The 27,220-nt window shown below is 56.1% G+C and overlaps 1 protein-coding gene and 1 long non-coding RNA gene across 2 annotated transcripts; one reads left to right on the plus strand and one right to left on the minus strand.

The window, feature by feature from the left end:
* Positions 1 to 26: 26 nt before the first annotated feature.
* Positions 27 to 2,660, minus strand: LOC150052412 (uncharacterized). Its single transcript, XR_016538117.1, has 3 exons — positions 2,570 to 2,660; positions 371 to 469; positions 27 to 287 (listed from the first exon to the last, which is right to left on the minus strand). It is a non-coding gene; the product is annotated as an uncharacterized LOC150052412 (long non-coding RNA).
* A 3,830-nt stretch (positions 2,661 to 6,490) lies between these two features.
* On the plus strand, positions 6,491 to 27,162 carry Cdc42bpg (CDC42 binding protein kinase gamma). The gene is made up of 37 exons (XM_090347432.1): positions 6,491 to 6,778; positions 9,024 to 9,115; positions 9,202 to 9,285; positions 10,340 to 10,435; positions 10,685 to 10,833; positions 12,561 to 12,654; positions 12,854 to 13,054; positions 13,172 to 13,420; positions 14,907 to 14,986; positions 15,579 to 15,661; positions 15,751 to 15,831; positions 16,058 to 16,164; positions 16,256 to 16,435; positions 16,654 to 16,746; positions 16,855 to 16,976; positions 17,078 to 17,144; positions 17,330 to 17,436; positions 17,530 to 17,644; positions 17,786 to 17,934; positions 18,012 to 18,100; positions 18,351 to 18,403; positions 18,482 to 18,580; positions 18,661 to 18,720; positions 19,064 to 19,169; positions 19,428 to 19,561; positions 19,644 to 19,783; positions 19,867 to 19,948; positions 20,524 to 20,740; positions 21,630 to 21,692; positions 21,799 to 22,398; positions 23,487 to 23,584; positions 23,666 to 23,750; positions 23,857 to 23,977; positions 24,095 to 24,212; positions 24,372 to 24,495; positions 24,599 to 24,684; positions 26,020 to 27,162. The coding sequence occupies exons 1-37, from the start codon at positions 6,619 to 6,621 to the stop codon at positions 26,074 to 26,076; spliced, it is 4,641 nt and encodes a 1,546-aa protein (XP_090203558.1). The 5' UTR covers positions 6,491 to 6,618; the 3' UTR covers positions 26,077 to 27,162.
* Positions 27,163 to 27,220: the final 58 nt, after the last annotated feature.

Below are 27,220 nucleotides of genomic sequence, written 5' to 3' on the forward strand. Positions count from 1 at the left end.
CAATGCCAGCTAGGACAGCTTGGCAAGCCTCGCAAGGCAGCATGGCCACCTCTGCCCAGTCACTCAGCTGTATGGGAGCTGGTACTTATTAACAGGATTGTGCAGACGGGTGAGGCAGAATCTTCCAGGGAGCAGTGGGGGGACCAGCTGCTCCCAGCTTCTTGTACCAGGTGGGAGCTGAGGAGGAGATGGTGTGGGATGGAGGTAAGGCAACTTGAGAAGCCTGGTGAAAGATCTGACAGGGTGGGCACCCCTTCCTGCACCTGGAACACAGACAAATGGGGCGCCTGTGGGGGCCTCGCATCAGGAGGAATCTCATAAACATGGGGTTTCTGGGCTCCAGAGCCAGCCTGGCTCCACACTCACTCACCCTGAGGGGGCTTTGAAGACAGGCAAGGCAGACTCTGGTGTGACAAAACCCAGTGTGGGTGGGGCTGTTTGGGGCCAGCTGATGTCACAGATAGGGGCCCTGTTTACAGAAAAGGAAGGGTGACAAATTAGGAATGATAGGCCTGGAAGGGTATAGACAGGAGATGAAACTGGGAAGACTGCTCCAGACAAACTTGAGGCAGAAGACAGGTAAACAGGTGTTTATCTCGGGTTTGAGGACCGGCTTCTGTGTCCACAGCAGGCCTGAGGGCCAGTAGCTGCAGGCCAGCCACTACTTCCTGTGTGGTTTCAATTTGTGCCAGATTACCTGAGCCCTGGGGATCCAGGAGGCTGTATTCACCCCCTCAAAGCAAAACTTGACACAGGACAGCCCCAAGAGTAAACTAGATTAAATATGAGTCTTGCAGGTTACTGGTGGCTCATGCAAAATCATAAATACTCCAGAGGCTGAGATTTGAGGATCATGATTCAAAGCTAGCCCAAAGCATGAAGAGCTGCGAGACGCATCTCCAATTAAACATACACATGGTGGAGCTTTGGCTCAAGTAATACAATACCAGCCTTGAACAAAAGAAAGCTAGGGTAAGGGGCTGGGAGTGTGGCTTAGTGGTAGACGGCTTGCCTAGCATGCATGAAATGCATGAAGCCCTGTGCTTGATTCTTCAGTACCACATGTGCCAGGCCCTGGATTTATTCCCTAGAATTAGAAGAAAAATCTCACCTAATGGCTCACATCTGTAATCCTATTTCCTCAGGACACTGAGACCCAGTGATCACAGTTCAAAGCCAGCCTGGGCAGGAAAGTCTCAAACTCTTATCTCTAACCAGCAAAAAGCTAAAAAATGGAGGTGTGGCTGAAGTGGCAGCGCACCACCCTTGAGTGAAAAACCTGAATTGAAGCCTCAGTACCAGCAAACACACACCCCGCCTTTGCCATGCTCTGGTGTCATCCAGGATGACTTTCCACCTTGATCCTATTTCCTCAAGCCCCCCAAACTTTTAAGAGAGCCTCCAGGACATCCACCTTCAATGGCTTCCTTTGTTGAGCATGCAGGGGTGACTAGTCAGAAAAGAGGAATAAGAGATGGGGTGCAGAGAGCACAACTGCTCCACCCAACACCCAGAACAAAGCATGGGGACCACTCCCTTCCCTGCAGCAGCTCACAGACTGGGTGGCATCCAAGGGGCCAGAGGGATCCGGGTGGAGATGGAGGGGCTGGGGCCCAGTTTCCTGTGCTCCCTGGGGACCAGATGATTTCAAAACCACATGCTGCTGCTGCTGCTGAGCGTGGGAGCTCCTGGTAAACCGAAGCAGCACTGGGCGGGGGGTTGGAAGAAAACTGCATGACGAAAGCATATGCCCACCCATTTGGAGCTCTGGACATCTTGAAGGACATGCCCTGGGCATGCAAGGCTGGCAGGGGAGTGGTGTGAGGGACTGGAATCAGTGGGGGCTCCTCAACCTGGCCACCCCTGCCAGGCCCTCGCCCAAAGCATCCCCCACAGAAAGTTTGTGTGTGTGTGTGGGGGGGGGGGTCATGGAGCTTGAACTGGGCCTAGGCACTGTCCCTCAGCTCTTCAGCTCAAGGCTACCACTCTACCCTTGAGCCAAGCCCCACTTCTAGGTTAATTGGAGAGAAGAGTCTCAGGTCCTTTTGTGCCTGGGCTGGCTTTAAACCTTGGTCCTCAGATCTCAGCCTCCTGAGTAGCTAGGATGACAGGCGTGAGCCACCATGCTTGGTTCCCCCACAGAAATCTTTAAACAAGAACCAGGTGCTAGAACCAGGCACCAGTCTCCAGGTACCAGGGGCTCGTACCTGTAATTATAGCTACTCAGAAGGCTGAGATCTGATGATCCCAGTTCTAAGACAGCCCCAGGTAGGAAAGTCTGTGAGTCTCTTCAATTAACTACCCAAAAGCCAGAAGTAGAGCTCTTTTTTGTGTGTAATCAAGTAGTAGACCATCCATCAGCCTTGAGCAGAAAAAGCTGAAGGATAGCACCCATACCTGCATCCAAGCCCCAGTACTGGCAAGAAACAGGTGCCTGAGCAGCAGAGGAAGGCGTGCTGAGCTTCCCATCTCCACCCACATGGTCCCGATTCTTTCTAGAGAGAAAAGTTAGAAGGACTAATGGCCATATTATGTCCTTATTGTTTCCACCCAGAGGCAGCTCACTCACCCAGTCACCCACTGAAGGCTGAGTCTCTGGATCTTACGGGGAGCTGAGATCTATGTCCAGGTATCCCAAGATGTGGCGTGGACATCTTGCCTCTTGCATCTAGGCCCCCTTCCAGCTCCAGAGAGGGAGGAAATCTGGTCCCTGACTGTGATTTGCTCTGGGCTCCCAGTCACTTCCTGCCCCAGAACCTTCCTGCTCTCTGCTCCTCTCCTGAACCCTCTCTGCCTTTGTCCAATAAACTTGGGACCTTTGACAACTTCCTTCGCAGAAGCCTATACCAAGTCCACAGTATCCCTGTCCCCTGTCCCCTGTCCCCCGATGCCACATGGTACCCTTCTATTGTCAGGAATTGGCCTAGGCCAAGAGTGCGGGGTGAAAGGCAGGGTGAAGGCTACAGCAGGAGCCCAGGGCTGGCACTTTCCCACCTCCCAGCTTCAGCGCGTTAATCTATGAAGGGAGATAATGATAACTCTCCTGGCAAGGCTCTTGTGGAGATAAGACATCTGAAGCCACTTTGAAATGCCAAGAAGCACAGAAAAATGCAAGGGTGTCATCATTATGGCCTCTTGCCTAGGGCTGGTGCCAGCACCGCCCTACCGAAGGAGCTTGGGAGGTAAAGTGGGGGCTATACACAGTGGATCCCTCCTGCCTCTGGGAGGCAGGGTGACCTTGGAATGAGTAGTACATCATGGAAAGAGATTAAAGAAAAGCTCGTATCCATTGCCGTGGTAGAGATGGGTTACGTGTGAGCTGAGCTCTAGGGAGAGCAAGGCCTGGAGGCCTGGCTAGCTCATGACCAGAGAACACAGCTGCTAGGGCAAAGTAAGACTATGCCTAGAAGCTGGCACTCACTGGCAGGGTTGGAAGCCTGACCACCTGGGGCTGGAACAGGTTAGAGTACATCTTTTGTGAATGTTGGTATTGGGGCTTAACCTCAGGGCTTGGGCACTGTACCTGAGCTTTTTCACTCAAGGCTGGTACCCTACCACTTAAGCCACAGCTCTACTTAAAGATTTTCATTGGTTAATTGGAAATAAGCGTCTTGATGAGTCTTTTCTGACCTAGCTGGTTTTGAGTTGTGATCTTCAGATCTCAGTCTCCTAAGTATCTGGATTATAGATGTGAGCCACTGACAGCTGGCAGAGTGTACCTTTAATGACTTTCTGTCAGCAGAGCTGCAAAAAACCAATAGAAGCCTTAACCTGCTTTGCAGACAAGGACATTGAAACTTACAAAAATGACATGACAAGAACAAATGCAGCCGGGCACAGTGGCTCATGCCTGTAATCCTAGCTACTCAGGAGGCTGAGATACGAGGATCAAGGTTCAAAGCCAGCCTTGGCACAAAAGACCTGAGACTCTTATCTCCAACTAACCCCTAGAAAATGGGAAGTAGGGCTTGCTCAAGGGTAGGGCAGTAGTCTTGAGCCGAAGAGCTCAGGGACAGCGCCCAGGCCAAGTTCAAGCCCCATGACCCACACACACAAAAAATAATAATAAAGAAAAAGAACAAATGCTGGGGGCCAGGAGTTCGGCCTAGTGGTTAAGGTGCTTGCCTAGCATGCACGAAGACCTGGGTTCGAGTCCTTGGTACCATATACATAGAAAAAAAGCTGGAAGTGGTGCTGAGACTCAAGGGGTAGAGCTTTAGCCTTGAGAAAGTCCAAGGACAGTGCTCAGGCCCTGAGCTCAAGCCCAGAACTGGCAAAAAAAAAAAAAAAAGAACAAATGCACGTTGCTTGCTGGTGGCTCATACCTATAATCTTAGCTTCTTGGAGACTGAGATCTGAGGATCCCAGTTTGACTTCAGCGGGAGCAGAAAAGTCCCTAAGTGTCTTACTTCCAATTAAACAGCAAAAAGCCACAAGTGGTGATGTGTGTGGCTCATGTGGTAGAGTGGCAGCTTTGAGTGAAAAGCCAAGTCCAGTGGCTCATGCCTGTAATCCTAGCTACTCAGGAGGCTGAGATTTGAGGATCGAGGTTCAGAGCCAGATTGGGTATGAAAATCCATGAGACTCATCTTCAACTAACCACCAGAAAACTGGAAGTGGTGCTGTGGCTCAAGGAGTAGGGCAGTAGCTTTGAGCTGAAGAGCTCAGGGGCAAGTCCCACAACTGACGGGGGAGAGGGGGAGGCCTTGAGTTCAAGCCCTCAAGTACCACACACACACACACACACACACACACACACACACAGCAGCAGCAGCAACAGCAACAGCAGCCCTGCCCTCTACCTAATACAGGACCAAAAAGAACAGAGTGCCTGAGAGGTAAGGAGTACCCCAGGATCAGTTCCAGCTCTGCCTTCTTTCAACTCTAGGCCTCTAACTCAATTTCCCTCTACAGAGTGTGATGGGGGTTGGGCTCTTTTGAGAATTCAACATTGAGAGGTTAAGGGAGCTGAGGCCTCAACAGCTGGCTCTTGACTTTGACCCTGGGTTGGGATGGGGTGGGAGTGGAGGGCCAGGGTTTGTAAAGGGACAGTAGAGGAGAGGCCTATCTTCTGCCTAGGGCAGCTGCCCCCTAGTTCTACCAAAAGGTATCTGCCCCTCTTCTGGTCTCTGGCGCCCCCCTGTGGTTTCTTCTTGCCCTTCTAGGGATGGCAGTTCTGTGCTAAGAAAGGCCCAGAATCCCTCAGGTGAGGGCTCCTTGAAACCACCAAAATGCTTGCCCTTGCCCTCCGGATCATGAACACCGGTTGGCAGTGTGGAGGATTCTTAGATTGGAGTTTGTTCCTGGCTGACAGAGGAGAAACACATCCCTGGATTCTTTCCCAATTTCAGATTGCCTCCCTCGATTGCGGCCGGGAGGCGCAGGTCAGCTTTGCAAACATTCAAGGTGGCTTTCCTCAGCCTGGGGAACCGAGCCCTGTTCCCTTTCAAGGAACTGCCGGGGTGCAACGTGAGGCAAACTACTGTCAGGTCTTTTAAAATGTTTTTTTTGTTTGTTCGTTTGTTTTCTTTTTTTTCTTTTTTGGTACTAGGGATCGAATAGGGACGTTGCATTTGCTAGGCAAGGGCTTTGCCTCTGAGCTACATCCCAACCCCCGTCTCGTCGTCTTTTAATAAAAGCATGCTGTCCGAGCCATTAAAACGTCCCTCCATTTGATCTCTGCTTTTGGATGGACTCACAGTTCCGCGGCGTCGGGTCCAGGCCCGCACAGAGTCCAGTCCAGCTGCACACAGCTGGGCAGAAATCAGAACTATCAGAGCAGAGCCAGCCCCTCCCCTCCCTCGCCCGGCCTCCCCTTGCCCTCCGCATTCCAGGTCGGGGGGGGGGGGCCCGCAGGCCCTGATCCGGCTGAACGCACCCTGGATTCGGCATGAGGGTCCCCTCGGTTCTCAGGAGGTCCCTCTGCTGGATGGGTGTCCCCACCCTTCTCCCACCGGTCCACAACCATACGGAAAAGTGAGCGCGACCCTAAACTTTGGGGGAGGGGGAGGGGAGGGAGGAGGGTGGCCCAGCTTGGCGGGCGGACCCGGGAAAGAGAGAACTACAAATCCCATCCGGCTCCGGGGCCCCGGCCGCCCCCAGCCCCCCGCCCTGGGCCCCAGGAGAGGCGTCCGCGGGGACCAGGTGAGAGCCCAGGCCTAGCTGAGCTGGGACACTCAGGGATTTGTGTGTGTGTGTGGGGATCTTTCGCGACCCCAAGGGACCCCCCCCCTTCCCCGCCACCCGGCCTCGTCCCGCCCCACCTAGGAGTGACTGTCCGCGGCCCGCCCCGCCACTTCCTGGCTGGAGTCGGCCCCGCCCCCGCGCCTCCGCCCGCCCACCTTCGCCCTCAGCCGCGGCTCCCATTGGTCGGCGCGCACCTGCCCGTCCGTCGGGGGGGCGGGGCGGAGGGCGGGGCGCGGCGCCCAGGTGAGGGCGCGCAGGCGGCGGCGGAGGAAGGTGACAGCGGGGAGGGCGGGAGGGTGGGGGGAAGCCGCGCGGACGAAGCTGTGGAACCCCGGACGGGCGGACGGACGAACCGACCGGCAGACGGACGACCGTCAGGCGGGAATGCGGACGGCCTGGCGATAGCCCGAGCGCAGGGCTCCAGCCGCAGCCATGGAGCGGCGGCTTCGCGCGCTGGAGCAGCTGGTGCGGGGCGAGGCCGGCGGCGGCCCGGGACTCGACGGCCTGCTGGATCTGCTGCTGGGGCTGCACCACGAACTCAGCAGCGCCCCCCTGCGCCGGGAGCGCAACGTGGCGCAGTTTCTGAGCTGGGGTGAGTAACCCGGCCGGCAAGTGGGGAGGGGGCCTGCGGGACCCCCGCGGAGTCCGCCCCGGGGACGCCCCCGAAAGCACCCCCCAGCTGGCTCTGGCACGAGCCCCGGGCCCCTGCGCACTCACCTGCACCCCTCACTCACACAGGCTCGTCCCCACCGCCATACTCGGCATCCAGTACACAACTCGCCTACAGGCACCTACAGGCACACCGACTTATTCCCTGTTGAAAACCCAGTGTGCCCCGTACACATCCTCCACCACAGCACACGCAGAATTCTCCCACGCAGAACACGGAAGTCGTGTACATCCCATCCATACAAACTTTCTCCATCTCATTCAGTTCCTCATGGACTTGGCAGAGGGGATCAGGGAACCCCACCGCCGCTGGCTTCCAGCTCTGCCCAACACACAGATCTGTAGGACTGGACATTTGCAGACACTCCCCAACACCAGACGCAAGTGTCTGGACCAAAGTGGCCAGCCCGGGCCTGGATAGAGGGCCTGGCTGGCGGTGGGTCTTTACCCTTTCCTGGTTGACTCATCAGAGTCACTGGGAGTGGCTGGTCTAGGGTGACCCTGAACCCAGGGTGGGCCCAGGCGCCAGCGCAAGGATTCCCTGGTCAACACCTGGCAGGGCCATGGGGGGAGGGCATGGGGATCAGGCCTGAAGGGTGGGGTGAGGTGGGGTGTTTGCCCAGTGGGCGACTAACGTTCCTGGCGCTCCAGAGCTGTGGGCAGGCACAAGGCTCAGCCTGGCACCGTTGGGGGCCTGCCATTCCACTGTGCCACTTGTGTCTAGGGGGGGAGGGCAGTTACAGAGCCCTGCTCCTGTTGCCTGCCTGTTTCCCCGGGAGTCCTGGATGTTTTGTGTGTGTCTAACTGTTGTCATCACCCACCCACTCCGTGTGACACCCACACCCACATATGTGTGTGTTTGCACACACGCATGTTCTGTTCTTCCCTGCCTGCCTCAGGCACCTCTGCCTGGGACCCCAGCATAGGGGCCGTCTGTTGACATCTCCCGAGGTAACTCAGGGCGTGACTCACTCCTCTTGCCCCAGCTTGTCCCTGTGCCTGCCCAGAGCCCCCATCCCCCCTGGGCAGGCAGGGGGAGTGGGCATCTTGTCTAGAGCACCTGGGTCGTCCTCCTAGTTCTGGGTCCTGGGCTTCAGCCCATGTGGCTGGTGGGTCACCACTCTGGCCTTGGCTCCCCCTTGAAACCTGTGGCTGGCCACTCCTCCCCAGCTCCATGGGCAGACTTGGGAAAGAGACAATTAATTTCTGTAATGAGGTTTCCACACCACCCCCGCTGCGGGGGTTCTGCCTGATAAACCTGTGGAGCAGCTCTCTGTCCCACCCACAGGCCCGCCCAGCTGGCAAGAAGTTTACCTCCTGGCAGGGGGAAACTGAGGCAAGGCACCAGACCACAGCTGCTCCCAGTCCTAACTGGTCATTCCTGCCTACCTCAGCTCTCAATACCCTCTCTGTCCCCCTGGCCTGTGGCTACTCCAGATCTGGAGAGGGTTTGGGAGTGGCTGGAGAAGCCCATTGTGGAGATATGGCCAGGCAAAAGCTCTATCCAGAGAGGGAGACAAGGCTGAATGGCAGAACTCTCAGCGCTGCAGGGAATCCTGTGTGCTCACACCTTCAGGTGCTGGCATTGGGCACCGGGTAAAGGTTTCTTGGCCTTGTTTTTGAGTCTTATAAGTACCCGAGCAGACTGGTATCTGCGCCTCCAGACCCAGGGGCCCCACTTGGGGAACACAGAGCCTGTCTCCCCAGAGCCCTGCAGATCCGCTGTTCTCATCCTTCTGGGCTGCCCCAAGCCTTACTTCCAGGCTCTCTTTGGGGTCCCCAGGCCCACAGCTTCTGAATGGCAGAGAAGCCTCTCTGGGGACAAGGAATGTCACCCGTCCAGTTCCCCAAGACAGGCCCTGGCCTGGCCCTGTTAGGGGCCAAGAGCTGTGAGCTGGGGGTGGGAAAGGTATCCACATAGTCCCCTGGGTAACCTGGCCAGTCAGGCCCAGGCCTCGAGATGCAGAGGTCCTCATCCTCTGGGGGCTAGGGACTGCTGGGCCTTGGGTGATTCCAGGTGATCCTGAGCTAGGACCCTTGACGTGCCCTGAGCAGGCTGACCCTGTCCCTGCCCTGAGCTCATGGGAGCTGCAGCTCCTTTCCCAGGGAGAGGGGGCTGGGAACCTCCTAAGTATTCTCTGAACCCCACTTTGTCTCTTTCCTAATAGCCAGTCCCTTTGTAACGAAAGTGAAGGAGCTGCGTCTACAGAGAGATGACTTTGAGATCTTAAAGGTGATTGGCCGTGGGGCCTTTGGAGAGGTGAGCAAAGTACCTGGGGTAGGAGGGGAGGAAGAGAGGAGTTGTACCTGGCCTGGCCTGACCACAGTTCCCTTCTGTGGCCTCAGGTTGCTGTGGTGAGGCAGAGGGACAGTGGACAGATTTTTGCCATGAAAATGCTGCACAAGTGGGAGATGCTGAAGAGGGCTGAGGTCAGTGTGGGACTCGGTCTGGTGGGTCTCGGGCACCCCACAGTGGGCAAGGAGGGTATATGCTACCAGTCAGGCCTATGGGGACATCCAGGGGAAACAGCAGGATATGGCTGCTGGGCAGACACGGGATGCCATCTCAACATTCACCGCTGATCTCTTATTCCTTCCTCAGAACAAACTTCTTTCTTTTCCTTCCTTCCTTCCTTCCTTCCTTCCTTCCTTCCTTCCTTCCTTCTTTCTTTCATCTTTTCTTTTTTTGTACTAGGGATCGAACCCAGGATGTTGCACTTGCTAGGCAAGCACTTTGGCACTGAGCTACATCCCAGCCAAGAACAAACCTCTTTCTGAAACAAAGTAGACTTGTTCCCATTTTCTTAGTGGAAACATGGAGACCCAGAACCATAAAACATGGGCTCATCCAAGGCCAGCCTGAAGTGGAGCAGAGTCACACATTTGGCTTTTTTTTTTTTTTTTTTTTTTGCCAGTCCTGGGGACTGAACTCAGGGCTTGAGCACTGTCCTTGGGCTTTCTCAAAGATAGAGTTCTACCACTTGAGCCACAGTACCACTTCTGGCTTTCTCTATGTATGTGGTACTGAGGAATTTAACTTGGGTTTTTGTGCATGCCTGGCAAGCACCTCTACCACTAGGCCAAAATCCCAGCCCCAGAGTTACACCTTTGTTTTTTTCTGTGGGTCATGGGACTTGAACTCAGCCTGGGTACTGTCCCTGAACTCATTAGCTCAATGCTACAGCCATACCCCTGGGTCTGGGTCCTACCTCTGTACCCACCAAGGCCCACTTCCCATTTTCTAGAGGTTAATTGGAGATGAGAGTCTCAGGTCCTTTTGTGCCCAGGCTGACTTTGAACCTTGATCCTCAGATCTCGGCCTCCTGAGTAGCTAGGATGACAAGTGTGAGCTTACCGTGCCCGGCTCAGAGTTACACTTTTAATCAAAGCACCTAGGCCTGTGAGTCCTTCTCCAACTCATTGAGAGGGAGGGGGCTCCTAGGCTTTGACACCACTCCACCTCTGTTCCCCGAACCTGTTGCAGACAGCCTGTTTCCGGGAGGAGCGGGACGTTCTGGTGAAGGGGAACGGCCACTGGGTGACAGCGCTGCACTATGCCTTCCAAGATGAGGAGTACCTGGTGAGGATAGTGGGGGCGAGGCACTGGCCTACGGACAGAGGAGGCCTTCAGAGGCAGGGGCATTGAGTCCAGCCCGGAACATTGCTTCTGGATCTAGAGTCTCCTGTCTCTAGAGCCTCCTGTCTCTGAGTCCTGGCTGGTTGCTGTTTGGAGATACCAACCCTGTCTTCCTAGAATCCTACAAGTCTAGTGTGAGGTAGACAGGTGCTCCCTCTCCCCCCTCTCCTAACCCTACCCACTGCCCTACAGTACCTGGTGATGGACTACTACGCTGGAGGAGACCTCCTCACACTGCTGAGCCGCTTTGAGGACCGCCTCCCACCCGATCTGGCCCAGTTCTACCTGGCTGAGATGGTGCTGGCTATCCACTCCCTGCACCAGCTGGGCTATGTCCACAGGTGGGCACCCATCTCCACTGCCCACCATCCCTGGCTACTCCTCACGGAATAGCTTGTGTTTTCTTTCTTTCTTTTTTGCCAGTCCTGGGGCTTGAGCTCAGGGCCTGAGCACTGTCCTTGGGTTTTCTCAAGCCTACAGCTCTACCACTTGAGCCACAGCATCACATCTGGCTTTTTCTATGTATATGGTACTAAGGAATTGAACCCGGGTCTTCATGTATGCTAGGCAAGCACTCTACCTCTAGGCCAAACTCCTGGCCCCACAGCTGGTGTTTTCTGTACAGTTGCCATGTGCCCAGCTCACTTGACATGCGGGGTGCTTCCTTTGAGTCTCCCGCCAAGAGCCCTGTGTGGTGGGGGTGCCAGTGGTCCCATTTTAGAGTTGAGGAGGTCAGAGATTAGCCTGGCCAAATCCTTGGCTCAGTGAGCAGGTAGCTGAGGTAGTCTTCATAAAACAAGTCTGACATTCTTTGGGAGGGTGGAAGCGGTCCTGAGGTTTGAACTGGGGACCTTGAACTTTCTTGGCCTGCTTGCTCAGCAAGTACTGCTCTGCAACTTGAGCTGTGTCTCCAGCCTGGCTTTTCACTGGCTGTTGCGCAGCTAGAGTCTAACAGACATTTCTACATAAGCTAATCTTCAAACTAAAATTCTCTGGAGCTCAGCCTCATGAATAGCCAGGATGATAGGTGTGAGCCACTGGCACTGTTTCTCCTGGCTACTAAATCACTCACTTCCAAGCACATGAGTGCATGTGCACACAAGAACACAGGTGAAGGCGCCTGGGAGCGAGGCCTAGTGGTAGAGCCTTGCCTAGCATGCTGAAGCCCCAGGTCTGATTCCTCTGTACCACATACACAGAAAAAAGCCAGTAGTGGTACTGTGGCTCAAGTGATAGAGTGCTAGCCTTAGGAAAAAGGAAAAAAAAAAATCAAGGACAGTGCCCAGGCCCTGAGTTCAAGACCCAAGACTGTCAAAAAAAAAAAGCCACATGTGAAGCCAGGTGCTGATGGCTCCTTCTTGGTGGCTCATGCCTGTAAGCCTAGCTACTCAGGAGGCTGAGACTTGAGGATCTCAGTTTGAAGCCAGCCTGGGTAGGAAAATCCATGACATTTTTATCTCCAATTAATCACAGAAAAAGCTGGAAGTGGATCTGTGACTCAGTGGTAGAACACACTAGCTTGAGCAAAAGAGCTCAGGGACAGAGCCTAGGCCCAGAGTTCAAGCCCTAGGACCAACAAAAAGAAAAACAAGGGGCCCAGAATTTGGCTTAGCGGTAGAGTGCTTGCCTAGCATGCACGAAGACCCAAGTTCGATTCCTCGGTACCACATACACAGAAAAAAAATCCAGAAATGGTGCTGTGGCTCAAGTGGTAGAGCTCTAGCCTTGAGAAAGCCCAAGGACAGTGCTCAGGCCCTGAGTTCAAGCCCCAGGACTGGCAAAAAAAAAAAAAAAAAAGGCCATATGAGGGCTGAGGAATGTGGCTTCGTGCTTGCCTAACCTGCATGAAGCCTTGGGTTCAATTCCTCAGAAAAGGCCAGAAGTGGTGCTGTGGCTCAAATGATAGAGCACTAACCTTAAGCAAAAGAAGCCCATGCCCTGAGTTCAAGCTCCAGGCCTGGTGAACAAAACCAAACAACACATGTGAGCACACATGTGCCAGCATGCCTCTACCTAAACTCGCATCTAGACACAGAGTGAACCCCTCGTCCTTCCTGCTCTCCTCCAGGGATGTCAAGCCTGACAATGTCCTGCTGGACATGAATGGCCACATCCGCCTGGCTGACTTTGGCTCCTGCCTGCGTCTCAACAACAGTGGCATGGTAAGGACCCCGCTCACAGTGAGAGCAGAGACATTAGTGGATGAGATGCTGGCCTTGTATTAGCGTATTAGGCCCCAGGTGGGGGGCACTATTGTGGCTCTGCCCTCGGGGAGTGGGGGGCCAGGCCCAGACCTGGACCGTCATGAGTGGTCAGTAGGCCTAGGCAAACTCGAAGGTGTCCTGGCACTCGCCGCTGCAGGTGGATTCATCGGTAGCAGTAGGAACACCGGACTACATCTCCCCTGAGATCCTGCAAGCCATGGAGGAGGGCAAGGGCCACTACGGCCCACAGTGTGACTGGTGGTCTCTGGGAGTCTGTGCCTACGAGCTGCTCTTTGGAGAAACGCCCTTCTACGCCGAATCCCTGGTGGAAACCTATGGCAAGATCATGAACCATGAGGTCTGGCTGCCAGGCTCCGGGACGTGAGGGAGGGCGATGGGACTCTCACATTTTGTTAAGAGATGCCTACGGGCAAGGTGGACTCCTATCCTGACCCATCTGACTTCTGATCCACAGGACCACCTGCAGTTCCCTTCAGATGTGCCCGATGTGCCGGCCAGTGCCCAGGACCTGATCCGCCAGCTGCTCTGCCGCCAAGAGGAGCGGCTGGGCTGTGGCGGGCTGGATGACTTCAGGAACCACCCCTTCTTCGAAGGTGTGGACTGGGAGCGGCTAGCAACCAGCACTGCTCCCTACATCCCTGAGCTGCGTGGGCCTATGGACACCTCCAACTTTGACGTGGATGACGACACCCTCAACCACCCAGTAAGTGGCACAGAAGCAGGGTGCTGCTCTAGCCAGATGTAGGTACCCCCAGAATTTCCCTAAAGAAGTTGACTAGGGGGAAGGGAAAGGGGAATAAAAACATGACAAGGGGTATCAAGGTTCAAGAAGTAATGCACCCATTACCTGATGAGTGTAACTGTAACCTCTCTATACGTTATCCCAACAACAAAATACAATTAAAAAAAAGAAGAAGAAGAAAAAGTTGGCGGGAGGGGGGGGGGGAGAGGGTGTGTCAAGAGCATAGCCTAGTGGTAGAATGCTAACTTAGCATGCACGAAGCCTTGGGTTTGATTCCCACATACATAGAAAAAGCCAGAAGTGGTGCTGTGGCTCAAGTGGTAGACTGCTAGTCTTGAGGAAAGCCCAAGGACAGTGCTCAGGCTCTGAGGTCAATAAAAATAAATAAGTAAATAAAAGATTAAGAAATTGGCTGGGGTGAGGCCTTTGGATTCCAAGGGTGCATGAAAGTTATGATGTATCTGAACCAGTTCGCTGGCACTGAAATGGATTATACCAACTGAAGCCCTTCCCTTTTTTTTTTTTTTTTGCCAGTCCTGGGGATTGAATTCAGGGCCTGAACACTGTCCTTGGGCTTTCTCAAGGCTAGAGCCCTACCATTTGAGCCACATCACCACTTCTGGCTTTTTCTGTATATGTGGTACCTAGGAATTGAACCCGGGTCTTTGTGCATGCTAGGCAAGCACTCTACCACTAGACCAAACTCCCAACCCCAGCCCTTCCCTTTTTTTGGTCAGTTGTGGGGCTTGAACTCAGGGCCTGGTCCCTGTCCCTAAGCCTCTTTGTGCTCAAGGCTAGGGCTCTGCCACTTGAGCCATAGGCTACTTCTAGGTTTTGAGTGGTTCATTGGAGATAAGAGTCTCAAAAACTTTTCCTGCACTGGTTGGCTTTGAACCATGATCCTCAGATCTCAGCTTCCTGAGTAGCTAGGATTACAGGTATGAGCCATCAGCTCTCTGGCAAGGGAAGGCCCTTTGACCTCAGATATCATCCCATTAACCAGAATTCATATGAGGGAGGAAACTTCCAGCAACCTCAGGGAGGATGTGATCTCAAAGATTCATGGGAGTAGGCTTCTAGGCATTTTAGTGTGTGCTGATACCGGGGCTTGACTTTAGGACCTTGTACTTTCAACTTTCTTAGTCACTGGTGTTCTACCCCTTGAACCACTTCCCTAGTTTGACATTTTTCTGGTTAATTGGAAAAGGAGTCTCTTTCCACCCAGACTGACTTTGACCTGTGATCCTACAGGTTTCATACTCCTCTGTAGCTAGGATTGTGGGCATAAACCCCTAGGGTGTGGTTCATGGTCCATTTTGGAAGGTGCAGTCAAGTTTACACTTGAACAGGAGGAGCTGTCATACCTGATCCCTGGGAGTCTTCTGGTCCTTGAACCTAAGCCTGAAACCATGCCCTCTGGCTCTGACTCTCTTTCCCCTTTCTGTAGGAGACCCTACCACCACCCTCCCTTGGGGCCTTCTCTGGCCATCACTTGCCATTCGTGGGCTTCACTTATACCTCAGGCAGGTGAGTCTGCTGCTCACGTTCCTGCTGCCATATTAGGAGTGTACCCATCTACCCATCAGGATCTTGGGAAAGGGGCCCAAGTGGCTTCCAGGCCACTGCCTGGAACGTGTGCTCTGAGCCTCGGCGTCCAGGTGTAACCTCGGCCACGCTGTGGCACGTGGCTGCCCTGCATGGCAGATGTACTGAGTTAGTTGGGTCATTTCATACTGGAGTGTGAAAGGCTCCTACTATGTGAGCCTCATTTTGAGGTGGGAGGACCAGCATTCATGGGGCCCGGGAGAGCCTGCACCGCTCCAGACGGAGAAGGAACACTGAGCAGCTCTCACCAAGGGCCCCTGTGTGGCCTGTAAGCCAGCAGGAGGAGGCTGTATTGTTACCTTCCTTTTTTCCTGAAAAACTGAGGCTCAGATATGACAGATGCTGTCCAAGGCCACAGCTTATAATGGCAGGGGCCCTGGAGTCTCCTAAAGGCAGCTTCAGGAGACGGGCCTGGGACATGGAGCTGGCTCGTACTGGTGTCTCTCACATGCAGGAGGGTGGAGGGGGCTTTGGGGCTGGGTTTTGCCAACGTGTTTACTCTGTCCTCTCCCAGTCCTGGTCCTGACAGCAGCTCTGAGCCCGTGGCTGCTCTGGAGCGGAAGCAGGGGAAAGTGGAGCTGAGCTGGAAACATCAAGGTACAGGAACAACAGGATGGGGCTGGGTGTGTGAGCCAGATGCTTTACTAAAGACCTGGACACTCACCTCTGGGGCTCTCCCCTGTCAGAGGCCCCGCATGGCTCCTCAGAGCCCCAGGAGCTAGCACAGCTGCAGAAGGAGGTGCAGAGTCTGCGTGAGAGGCTAGCAGGTACCCCTTCCCATTCCAGCACACCCTAGGTCCTCTGGCTCTTGGAGTTTCTGCTCGGTACATGCTGTGTGATCTCAGAGAAGTAGCTTAAGTAATCTAATCCTACACATGGTAAATGGGCTAGGGAGACCACTAGCTGGGGGAGGGCTCTGAGTCCTTTGCTTGGAGTTTTTGCTTGAGGTTGGGTTGGTTAGTATATCTGGGTCTCAGTGACTGTTCCCGGCAGAGGCGCTGAGGGACAGTAAGGCTCCCTGGTCGCAGATGGATGGGCCTCCAGCTGCCAGCTCTGGCCGAGACAGTGTCCTCCAGCAGGAGAAGGACTGCCTCCAGCAGGTGAGGCCCCATGAGGTAGGTGCGTGGCCCAAGGCCCTATATCAGTAGCTGGTCCTCTGATGGGCTTTGTCTTCCTGCCCTGGCTCCCCAGGAGCTGGCTGAGGTGCGGGCAGGGCTACAGGTGCAGACTCGGGAGCTGCGCAGAGCTCAGAGCCGGCAGGAGGAGCTGCTACAGAGGCTTCTCGAGGCCCAAGACAGAGAGGCAGCCACAGCCAGCCAGATCCAGGCCCTGAGCTCACAGCTGGAGGAAGCTCAGGGTGCACGCAGAGAGGTGGGTGATGGGAGTGGGAGGAGCTACTGGGCCTGCCTGAGGAGCCTGGTGAGGGGAGCTGGACCCCGAAACTCTGCCCCACAGGTCCAGCAGGACAATGGAAGACCACAGCCTCTTCTTGCCCCCAGTGGCTGGGGAAGCCGTGGGTGTGTGACGTGGTGGGGTGGAAGGGTCCGGGTGGCAAACTCAGCATTAACTTACCTTGCATCCGATCACAGCTGGAGGGCCAGGTGACTACCCTGAGCCGGGAGGTGACACGGCTCCAGGGACAATATAAGGAAAGCCTTGAGAAGGAGTCTTTGAGGCCCAAGGTACCAAATCTCACCCCAGGGGCAAAAAGCCTCCCTAGGCCTAAGCCTCTGCCCCAGGGTGGGCCATGGCCTCTGCGTCCCTGCCTGACTCCTTTCCATATCTTCAAGACGGTCCACACAATCTGCGAGACCAACGGCACAGAACCACCTGAAGGGGGATCTCAGGAGGCCCAGCTGAGGCAGGAGGTGGCCACCCTGAGGGAGCAGCTGGAGCAGGCCTGCAGCCGAGCGTGAGTGGGCAGCAGGAAGGGCGGGGCAGGACGGCGAGGGCTGGGTTGGGCTGGGCAGCTTGTCCTCACCGCCTCCTTGGCCATCTCTTCCCCATGAGCAGCGGGAAGGAGGAGGCTCTGTGCCGGCTGCGGGAAGAGAACCAGCGGTTAAGCCAGGAGCAAGAGCGGGTGAGCAGGGTGGATGGCACATGGGCAAGGAGAGCATGTTGGGTGTCTGGCAGGGTTGGTGGGCAGAGCTCTAGGGTATACACTGTGGGTATAGTGGATGAGGAGGGGCTGTGTTGATGAGTGGTGGAGGGATCTATGGAGAGGCAGCAGGGTTCCCTGGAATTAACCTTCTGCCTGGCCTCCAGCTGGTAGAAAAGCTGGAGCAGGAGCTCCAGAGCAAGCAGCGTCTGGAGGGCGAGAGGCGGGAGACCGAGAGCAACTGGGAGGCTCAGATCTCAGACATCCTCAACTGGTGGGTGTCACCAGGGCAGGGCATGTGGGGATGGGTGTCGTGGGGTCTGGATAGGGCAGGGCCCAGCCCATGACTGAGCCGCTTCCTAATCAGGGTGAATGATGAGAAAGTCTCCAGAGGCTACTTGCAGGCCCTGGCCACCAAGATGGCCGAGGAGCTAGAGTCCTTGCGGAATGTGGGAACCCAGACACTCCCTACTCGGCCCATGGTAAGCCTCAGGGGTTGTGGTAAGGGTGGTAGCGTGTTAGGCCTGGCCAGGTGGCATGGATAGCTGCATGCTTCAGTGGGAAGAAACTTCTGAGCTTGTGGGGTCCAGCAGTGCCTTCCTGGGGTGTTCCTTGGCCACCAGGACCACCAATGGAAAGCCCGGCGGCTGCAGAAGATGGAGGCCTCGGCCAGGCTGGAGCTGCAGTCGGCACTAGAGGCTGAGATCCGTGCCAAGCAGGGTCTGCAGGAGCGGCTGACACAGGTGCAGGAGGCCCAACTGCAGGCAGAACGGTGAGGACAGGGTGGGCTCTGGGGGGACCAGGGCCCTTGACAAGGCCAATGGTGAACCATTAACCCCTTAACCGCAGTCGCCTGCAGGAGGCTGAGAAGCAGAGCCAGGCCCTGCAGCAGGAGGTGGCTGAGCTGCGTGAGGAGCTGCGGGCCCGTGGGCCAGCGGGTGAGTGCTCCCTGCACCAGCTTCATGGTTATGTGTGTGAGCCGGGGCGGGGGGGGGGGGGGGTCCCGTATCAACTCCCAGATGCTGCTGAGTACCGTAGGATCCCATTGGGCCAGGCCCCAGATGCGATCACCCCTCCCCTCAACCAGAGATGAGAACTGAGGCCCCCACTGGACCCTGGTTCTTCAGTCCATGGACGCCCCCCCCCCCCCCCCCCCCCGCACCAATGACACATGTCCTCTCTCTGCAGATACCAAGACCTCAAGCTCCCTCATTCCCTTCCTGTCCTTCTGGAATACAGAGGTAAGAACCCGGTAGTGGAAAGGAATCCTGGAGAAAGGCACTGGGTGGGGTTTGACTTTGTCCCTCGCCCATCTCCAGAAGGATTCTGCCAAGGACTCTGGCATCTCAGGAGAGGCCCCACGGCCTGGAGCGGAGCCAGAGTTGAGGCCCGAGGGCCGCCGCAGCCTGCGCATGGGGGTAAGGATAGGGGAGTGCACAGGGGACTGGACCACGCCCTTCTCCCGTGCCCTTCTCACTGCCCACCCCACCCCCTACAGGCTGTGTTCCCCAGAGCTCCTGCCCCTACCGCCACCCCCGCAGAAGGTCCTCCTGCTAAGGTCAGTGCTTACAGGGGCGCGGTGGAATGGTCCCCAAGCCAGCCACTCAGCCCATCTCCCTCTGGGGTGCTGGATTTTCTGGCCTCCCCCAGGGGGAGGGGGAGCATCAGCTCTAGCAGACCCCATTTAGTGTAATAATTGCATCCGCAAGGTTTTCTGTGTGCTCGTGATAGCGGGGATTGAGCCCAGGGCCTTGCACTGGTATTGAATTTGACTCGCTAAGGCTCCAAGTCGGTGCTGTACCTGACTCAGTCCCCTGCTGGCCTGACTCCTCTGGGATGGGCACAGACCCTGCCCTGGAAGGTCATGGCAGTCATGGTGATGGCGTGTCACCCCTCCACAGCCGGGCTCACACACGCTGCGCCCCCGGAGCTTCCCATCACCCACCAAGTGTCTCTGCTGTACCTCGCTGATGCTAGGCCTGGGCCGCCAAGGCTTGGGCTGTGACGGTAAGAAGTCCCTCCCCACTGTGCTTCAGCCACAGGCCCCACAGTGTCGCCCTGACACCCACAGACTGTTCATCTCAACCCAGGGCTACTGGTCAAAGTTCCCACTGCTCAGTCTCCTTTTCCCACATGCTGATCAATGGGCGCTGACAGTCCAGGCACCACTGGCCTCAAGGGTATGGGCCTGGCAAGGTCCAAGTCCTTGTTCTGAACTGCCCTCCCCCAGTCTCACCCCATCTGACTTCTCTGCTCTCCCCACAGCCTGCGGCTACCTCTGTCATTCTTCCTGTGCCCCCCAAGCCCCACCCTGCCCGGTGCCCCCTGACCTCCTCCGAACAGCCCTAGGGGTGCATCCTGAAACAGGCACCGGAACTGCCTTTGAGGGCTTCCTGTCGGTGAGCTGGGGTGAGGGGACCATGTGGGTGGATGAGGGTGTCAGAGTGTGCACTTCTCCACACCTGCTTCCTCCCCACCCAGGTGCCACGGCCCTCAGGTGTGCGGCGGGGCTGGCAGCGGGTCTATGCCGCCCTGAGTGATTCCCGCCTGCTGCTGTTTGATGCCCCAGACCCTCGGGTCAACCCAGCCAGCGGGGCGCTCCTGCAGGCCTTGGATCTGAGGTGCGTGGCGGGTGCAGGGCCCAGTGGTAGAGGAGACATCTAGGTACAGCGCCATCTCAGACATGCTCCATGCATTCCCTCAGAGATCCCCAGTTCTCAGCTACCCCTGTCCTGGCCTCAGATGTCATCCACGCCCAATCCAGAGACCTTCCACGCATCTTTAGGGTGAGTGCTTGGAGAAGGATGGACCCAACCTCCATCTGCCTCCCTAGTCTGGACCTCCCACAGCGGCCCCTGGCCAGCCCCCTCTCCACATGGATGGCTACGGAGCCTTCATCCTGCAGCGGCCCTGAGCTTGCCACATGGGAATCCAGGCCTGTCCTGCCTGGTTTAAGACTCTTGTATGGCTTCCTAGTGCCCTGAGGACTCTAGACCAACGCCTTGAAGCCCCATGGAGCTGAGCGCCCATGACTTCCCAGAATGCCTTGCGCCTATGTTTATCTCCTCCTTTCCCCTTTGCACAGAACTGCCAGGCCCAGCCCCTCACCCATAGCAGTCATCCTTCACCTCTTGTCTTACTGTGTTCCCACAAAGCTTGTCCTTCCCCCATTACACTGACCGCCAGGCTCTGAGGTTACACATGTGCTTGTCTGCCACCCTGGCAGACGGTCGCCAGCCCTGCACTCAGCATGCACCTGGCATGCCATCATGGCTGGCACACACCAGCTGGTGGAGGAAGAGGGGAGAATGGAGGCTGGTTGTTGGCCTTCAGCCCCTTCATCTAGCTCCCTCGTCCACAGGTGACGGCTTCCCAGCTCACAGTGCCTCCCACCACATGCACGGTGCTGCTGCTGGCCGAGAGCGAGGGCGAGCGGGAGCGCTGGCTGCAGGTGCTGGGCGAGCTGCAGAGGCTGCTGCTGGACACTCGGCCCCGGCCAAGGCCCGTGTACACACTCAAGGAGGCCTATGACAACGGGTTGCCGCTGCTGCCCCATACGCTGTGCGCCGCCATCGTTGGTGAGCCACCCACCAGAGGAGTTGCTCTGAGCAGGGCACAGGGAAGGGTTGACCAGGCCAGACACGGAGATGAAGGCATGAGCTGGGTGCTGAGCCTTGCATAGGGATCCCCTCGGCCCTCTTCTGGGCGTAGCTGTGGGAAGAGCCAGCAGCTGGGGGCCTGGCTTCCTGCCACATCATTGCTCTAGGCCTCAGGTTCTGCTTTTTCTGAAAGAATCTCAAGGGAGTGGAGGGTCCTTGTGGCTGTCTTACTAGCAGCTGGATGACCGGGGTGGCCTCAGAGCCACCTGGATTCTCTGAACATGGCTTGCATGGATCAACACACCACAGGAGGCCTGAGCAGCACGTATAGAACAGCCTACAGGGGCCAGGAGTTTGGCCTAGTGGTAGAGTGCTTGCCTAGCATGCACAAAGACCCGGGTTCAATTCCTTGGTACCACGTACATAGAAAAAAGCCGGAAATGATGCTGAGGCTCAAGTGGTAGAGCTCTAGCCTTGAGAAAGTCCAAGGACAGTGCTCAGGCCCTGAGCTCAAGCCTAGGACTGGAAAAAAAAAAAAGAATAGCCTACAGGCAGTCCCTTGGGGCCACGGGACAGGCTGCTCAGGTCTGGGGTGGATCAGGAGCCAGCAGAGATAAGGGGTTCTGCATGGCATCTCACTGCAGGCTCCAGGAGGGAACCTGACCACCCTGACCCCGGTCACCAACGTCCTTTCCCACAAGAGCAGGTCAAAGCTCAGGTCAAAGAGCAGGAAAGGGCCCAGTGATGGGGACGATGGGTGCATCACCCCCTCCCTGTTACTGCAAAAGAAATGGTGGCTCCTCCAGTCAGCAAGGTCAGGTGGCGCTGGACCCTCTCTGACCTCTGACCCTTTCCCTCCCTCCACCAGACCAGGAGCGGCTTGCCCTGGGCACCGAGGAGGGGCTCTTTGTGATTCACCTGCACAGCAATGGTACATGCAGGGCTGGGAGGCGGGGTGAAGTCAGCCCTGGGGAGCAGTGAGGATGGGGACTGGGCTGCTTCTCACCCACTCTTGCTGTCTCTCACCAACCCTGCAGGCATCTTCCAGGTGGGGGATTGCCGGCGGGTGCAGCGGCTCGCTGTGAGCCCCGCTGCAGGCCTGCTGGTTGTGCTGTGTGGCCGAGGCCCCAGCGTGCGCCTCTTCGCCTTGGCTGAACTGGAGAGTTGTGAAGCGTCAGGCACCAAGATCCCCGAGTCCAGAGGCTGCCAGGCGTTGGCAGCCGGGCGTATCCTGCAGGCCCGTACTGCCGTGCTCTGTGTGGCCGTCAAGCGCCAGGTGCTCTGTTACCAGCTGGGCCCAGGACCTGGGCCCTGGCAGCGGCGCATCCGGGAGCTGCAGGCTCCGGCACCTGTGCAGAGCCTGGGGCTACTGGGCGACCGGCTGTGTGTGGGTGCTGCGGGATCCTTCGCACTCTACTCACTGCTCAACGAGGCTGCGCCCTTAGCACTCGGGGCTGGCTTGGTGCCCGAGGAGCTGCCACCATCCCGTGGGGGCCTAGGGGAGGCGCTGGGCGCCGTGGAGCTCAGCCTCAGTGAGTTCCTGCTGCTCTTTGCCACTGCCGGAGTCTACGTGGATGGTGCTGGCCGCAAGTCACGCGGCCATGAGCTACTATGGCCAGTAGCTCCCACGGGCTGGGGTAAGACTGGGTCGGGGCAGGCGTGTGGTACATCAGAGGAAGGCAGGGTCCTGCCCAAAGGTTTTTTTGTTGTTGTTGTTGGTTGTGAGGCTTGAACTCAGGGCCTGGGGGCTCCCACTTGGATCCACAGCGTCCCTTCCACTTCCGGTTTTAGGGTAGTTAATTGAAGCTAAGAGTCTCATGGGGGCTTCCCTACCTGGGCTGGCTTTCAACCATGATCCTCAGCTCTCAGCCTCCTGGGTAGCTGGATTACAGGCCTGCCCAAACTCTTGAGCATCACACTGGAGGCCTTGCACTGCTTGTGTTGTGGGGAGCTGTCTTCGGTTTCCCTTTGGCGCCTTCCTAACTTTACTGGTTAATTGGAAATGAGAGTCTCTCAAATCTGGCTTCAAATCTTGATTCTCAGATCTTAGCCTCCAGAGTAGCAAGGATTACAAGTGTGAGCCACTGACCCCAGGCCTCGTCTACCTCTTTATTAGAGCCTTGTCTCGGTTCTTATCATTATTATCTTCATGGTGGTTTCATAGGCTGCAGAGAGGGAGAAGGGGGTATGGTTTTTTTCATCCACACCTAAGCAAGTGCACCCTAGGAGCTCAGGATGTTTCAGGAATAAATAAACAAGTCAGGAACAATCTGGTGAGCTGGGGCAAGGGCTGGGAGAGTTGGCCAGAGCTTCCTTCCTGAGCAGTGACTCCTTAGGGTGGGGTGTGGGCTTGGCTCCCTGAGACATTCAGCCAGCCTGCCCCGGGCTCTCTCCCCCTGGGGGGACCTTGGCCCTAAGTTGACGCTGGGGTTTCTATTCCCTCATCCATATGTTAGAGATGTTAATGTTCCTATTCAGAGTTACTGACGTGTGGGGAGAACAAACACAGAGAGGTTTAGAGCTGTGAGCCTCTGCTGTTTATCTCATCTGTTTCAGTCGCATTGGGTGGAGCAAGTAGAAGAACCTTTGGAAGGACCTTTTCTTGGGGAGTGAATGTCACTGTGCTGTGACAGGACTCGGGGTGTTGCAGGGAGGAAACTGGCCCTCTGAGAGGCCCCCTGGCTTTCCTGGAGCTGCGCTGTACAGGCAGTGTCTTTGCCTGCAGGGTACGCAGCCCCCTACCTGACAGTGTTCAGTGAGAATTCCATTGATGTGTTTGACGTGAGGAAAGCAGAATGGGTTCAGACGGTGCCGCTGAAGAAGGTAGAGGCCTGGCCAGACCCCGGGGGCTGTACTGGGGAGGGCTGGGTTGGTTCAGCCTGACTTCAGCATTTGCCATTTCAGGTGCGGCCCCTGAATCTAGAGGGCTCCCTGTTCCTCTATGGCACCGAGAAGATCCGCCTGACCTACCTCAGGAACCCGCTGGCAGGTAAGTGAGCGCGTGCCAGTCCGTCTGTGTGTGTATGTGTGCCTTCACCCCGAGCCCCAGCTTCCCGGGGCGTGTGAGCACCCCTACCTCCCAGGTTTTCTCACAGAGAAGGACGAATTTGACATCCCCGACCTCACTGACAACAGCCGGCGCCAGCTATTCCGCACCAAGAGCAAACGCCACTTTTTCTTCCGGGTGTCAGAGGAGCAGCGACAGCAACAGCGCAGGTGCCAAAGTGGCTGTGGCTGGGCGGGGCTTTCCGGCCCAGGGGCGGGGCTTACCATCCTGGGACCAGGGGGGCCTGAGCTTTGCTGCCATGATCCTGACACCTTTTCCACCCTCAGGGAGATGCTGAAGGACCCTTTTGTGCGCTCCAAGCTCATCTCACCACCCACCAACTTCAACCACCTGGTACATGTGGGTCCTACTGATGGGAAACCCAGTGCCAAGGAGCTGCCCCGCGTGAGTTCTCCAGCTTGCCAATCCCAGGCCTCTGGTTACCTGGATGCGGAGGCCTGCGACTCGTCCCTGAGATAACCTGGGACCACTGTTCATCCAGTGGCCTGTTTGCCCTCGTCTGTTGTGCTTCCTGGTCCCAACCCCTCGGCTGTCCCCCCGCAGGCTCCAGAACAGAAGGGAAGAGGTGCCCGCAGCTCCAGCTCACAGAGGCCGCACAGCTTCTCAGAGACGTCACGTCGCCCGGCGTCCATTGGCAATGATGGCCTTCCTGGAGATGCAGACCACAGTGAGGACAGCGCCCCCCACATCCCCTCAATTTCCACCTACTTTGGACTCCCCCCAAATCTGACTCAGGCATTTCTTTGTTCTCCCCCCCACTCCTGGAGCAGTGGAGAGGAAGCCTTGGACATCTCTGTCCAGCGAGTCAGTGTCCTGTCCCCAGGGATCGCTGCGCCCTGCGGGGTCCTCTGTACAGGTGAGGGGGGGGCGAGCCTTCTAGTCCCCCTTCAAGAACCAACAGGTTTTTTTGCCCTGCCTTGACAGGAAGCCAGAGGGAACTAGCTGAATCTAACAAGCTGACTTACCTGCTTCTCCCCAGGACTCAGCCCAGCCTAGACAGGACTAAACTTTTTCTGTCTTACCTGTGCACCCGCAGAAGGGAGCCCAACCTCCCCGAGTATGTCTCTTTCATAAAATGAGTTGTTACCCTGAGGCCTGTATGAGCTGACCATGCTTGGCACAGAGCCTGGCACAGGAGAGGAGAGATGCAATGGGGAGCTCTTGGGAATCATTCTGTCTGTCTGTCTGTCTATCTATGTATCTTATCTATCTTGTGGTACTGGCTCAGAGCTTCATTTTTTGCGAGATAGGCACTCTAGCACTTGAGCCATGCTCCCATCCTTTTTGTTTATTGTTGAATTTTCACGTAGGAATTCACCTTGTGGTTTGGGCCAGCCTTAAGACCTCTGTTTTTCTATCTCTGTCTTACCTAGCTGGGATCACAAGTGCATGCCACCATACCCAGCTGGTCTGTTGAGTCTTTTTGGCTTTTTCACAGGCTGGCCTCAAGACTTGATACTCACCTCTAGAGTAGTCAGGGCTGTAGGCCACTTTTCCCATTTATTTATTTATTTTACTCATTTACTTTATGTTTGTGCTAGGACTTAGGGTTTGAGCTCAGGGCCTGGGAGCTGCCCCTTACCTGTTTCTCTCAAGATTAGCACTCTAGCACTTGAGCCATACCTTTACTTCTGGTTTTTGGTGGTTAGAGAGAAGAGTCTCATGGACTTTCCTTCCCAGGATGACTCTGAACTTTGATCCTCAGATCTCAGCCTCCTGAGCAGCTAGGTTACAGGTGTGAGCCACTGCGCCTGGCTCTGGCCTAGGTTTTGCTCTGCTACTTTGAATGCCTTCTCTGTCTTCTACCTTATTAATACCCAGGCTGCCCCACCATTGCCTTCAAAGAAGGTGAACACGGCCAGGTGTCCATCTACCCCTTCCTGTGGCCCCTGTGCTGTGGCTCTTCCCTTAGTCATTGGTGGGCTCTGTTGGGGGGGCAGCAGGTTTCATTCTGTCGCCTGCTTGTTGACTGACGGTGGAATGGCAGCAGGACTTTGGTTCATTCAGGGTTGAGTAAGAGTTGGTTGTTCAGCTTCTTGGGATGACTCAGCCACCCTCGGCCCCACCTCCCAGCTTCTTGCAGGACCCTGTCAGCAGACAATGGGGCGAGCGAGGCCTCTGGGACGCATTGGCCTGTGGGGGAAAGTTTTCTTCCTTCTTCCTAACTGACTTCCTTTCCTTTCTCCCCCAGGTCTCAGAGCGGCCTCGAAGCCTCCCACCAGCCCCAGAGTCAGAGGGCTCCCCTTGACTCCCACTGGCAGGGCCCACCCCATCCCAGGATAGAAAGACACAAAGGAGCAAAGAACTTGAAGGGTACCCGGCTGGTCCGGGACGCATGGAAACTTGGTGTCAGAGGGCTCCTGGACGGGGCAATGCCTGGAGCTGGTCTGGGTTCCCAAGACTAGGAGATCTAATTCCTGTCAGAATCCTGCCTTCCCCCTTGGCTACCAACCCCAACCTGGGCTGGCCACTGGCAATACAATGGCCCTGGTGCCCAGGGGTGATAGTGCCAAAGCTCTTCTTTCCAGTGCCATGCCCTGGAAAGTATGGAGGAGTCAGGATGAGGCACAGAGGACAGAGACCCTGGGAGCAGGTCAGGGGCTTATATCAGTGGCCTCTTGCTGAGGCCAAGGTGGGACATGTCAGGGTCTCTGCTCAGGGTCCAGGTGGAAAGGACAGGGTCTGATTCAAAGAAAAGGATAGGCAAGGCCAAAGTAGAATGTAAGTGGAGGTGAAAGAGAGTCGAGCTGGGTGAGGAGGTGGAGAAGAGGAAGCAAAAGCAAGTAGTAACTGGAAGGAGACAGAAGCCATTCAGAGGAGGAGAGAGAGAAAAAAAAAAGGATTGATGGAGAAGAGGAGGTGGAGAGATGGAAGGAGAACTGTGGAAGAAGGGGAACTGGGGGAGAGTCCAGGCCCAGGGACCTTTCTCTGAGCAAGATTTAGTGGAATAGGTAGCAAGACCCACGTTGCCGGCTAATCTGCCCAGGCAGGGCCAGGATGGGGAGGGTATTTATAAGGGCTTCTTGGTGGGAGATGGACCCCTAGCAGGTGCCACTGGAGGGTCTCGAGGCCCACTCTGGCCCTTCCCAAAAAAGGAGGGCCTTTTTCTTGAAGCTTCAACCAACTGTATTCGGGGGACATAGGGGCATTTTATTATTGATCACAGTCTTTATTATTGTTATTATATTACTATTTTTATTAAACCTCTCCCTATGAAAGTCTAGGGGGCAAAGTGAGTATTTATCTCTTCAGATGCCACGTTTCCCGGGAGGGATCAACCTTGATGCTCTGTGATGCAGCAGAAACCTATTAATAAAGATAACTTTGTAAGCTTCCGGCCTCCCTGCCTGGATTTGTCCTACTGGGGTTTAGAAAATGTGAGTGGAGGGGCT

The sequence above is a fragment of the Megascapheus bottae genome, chromosome 16 (genome assembly GCF_031878675.1).
Source record: "Megascapheus bottae isolate mThoBot1 chromosome 16, mThoBot2.hap1, whole genome shotgun sequence".
Lineage (NCBI taxonomy): Eukaryota > Metazoa > Chordata > Mammalia > Rodentia > Geomyidae > Megascapheus > Megascapheus bottae.

Coding starts and splice junctions, on each gene's coding strand:
- Cdc42bpg (XM_090347432.1), top strand. CDS start 6,619: ATGGAGCGGCGGCTTCGCGCGCTGGAGCAGCTGGTGCGGGGCGAGGCC. Junction 13,055..13,171: donor GCAAGATCATGAACCATGAG/GTCTGGCTGCCA, acceptor TCTGATCCACAG/GACCACCTGCAGTTCCCTTC. Junction 24,496..24,598: donor TCCTGGAGATGCAGACCACA/GTGAGGACAGCG, acceptor CTCCTGGAGCAG/TGGAGAGGAAGCCTTGGACA.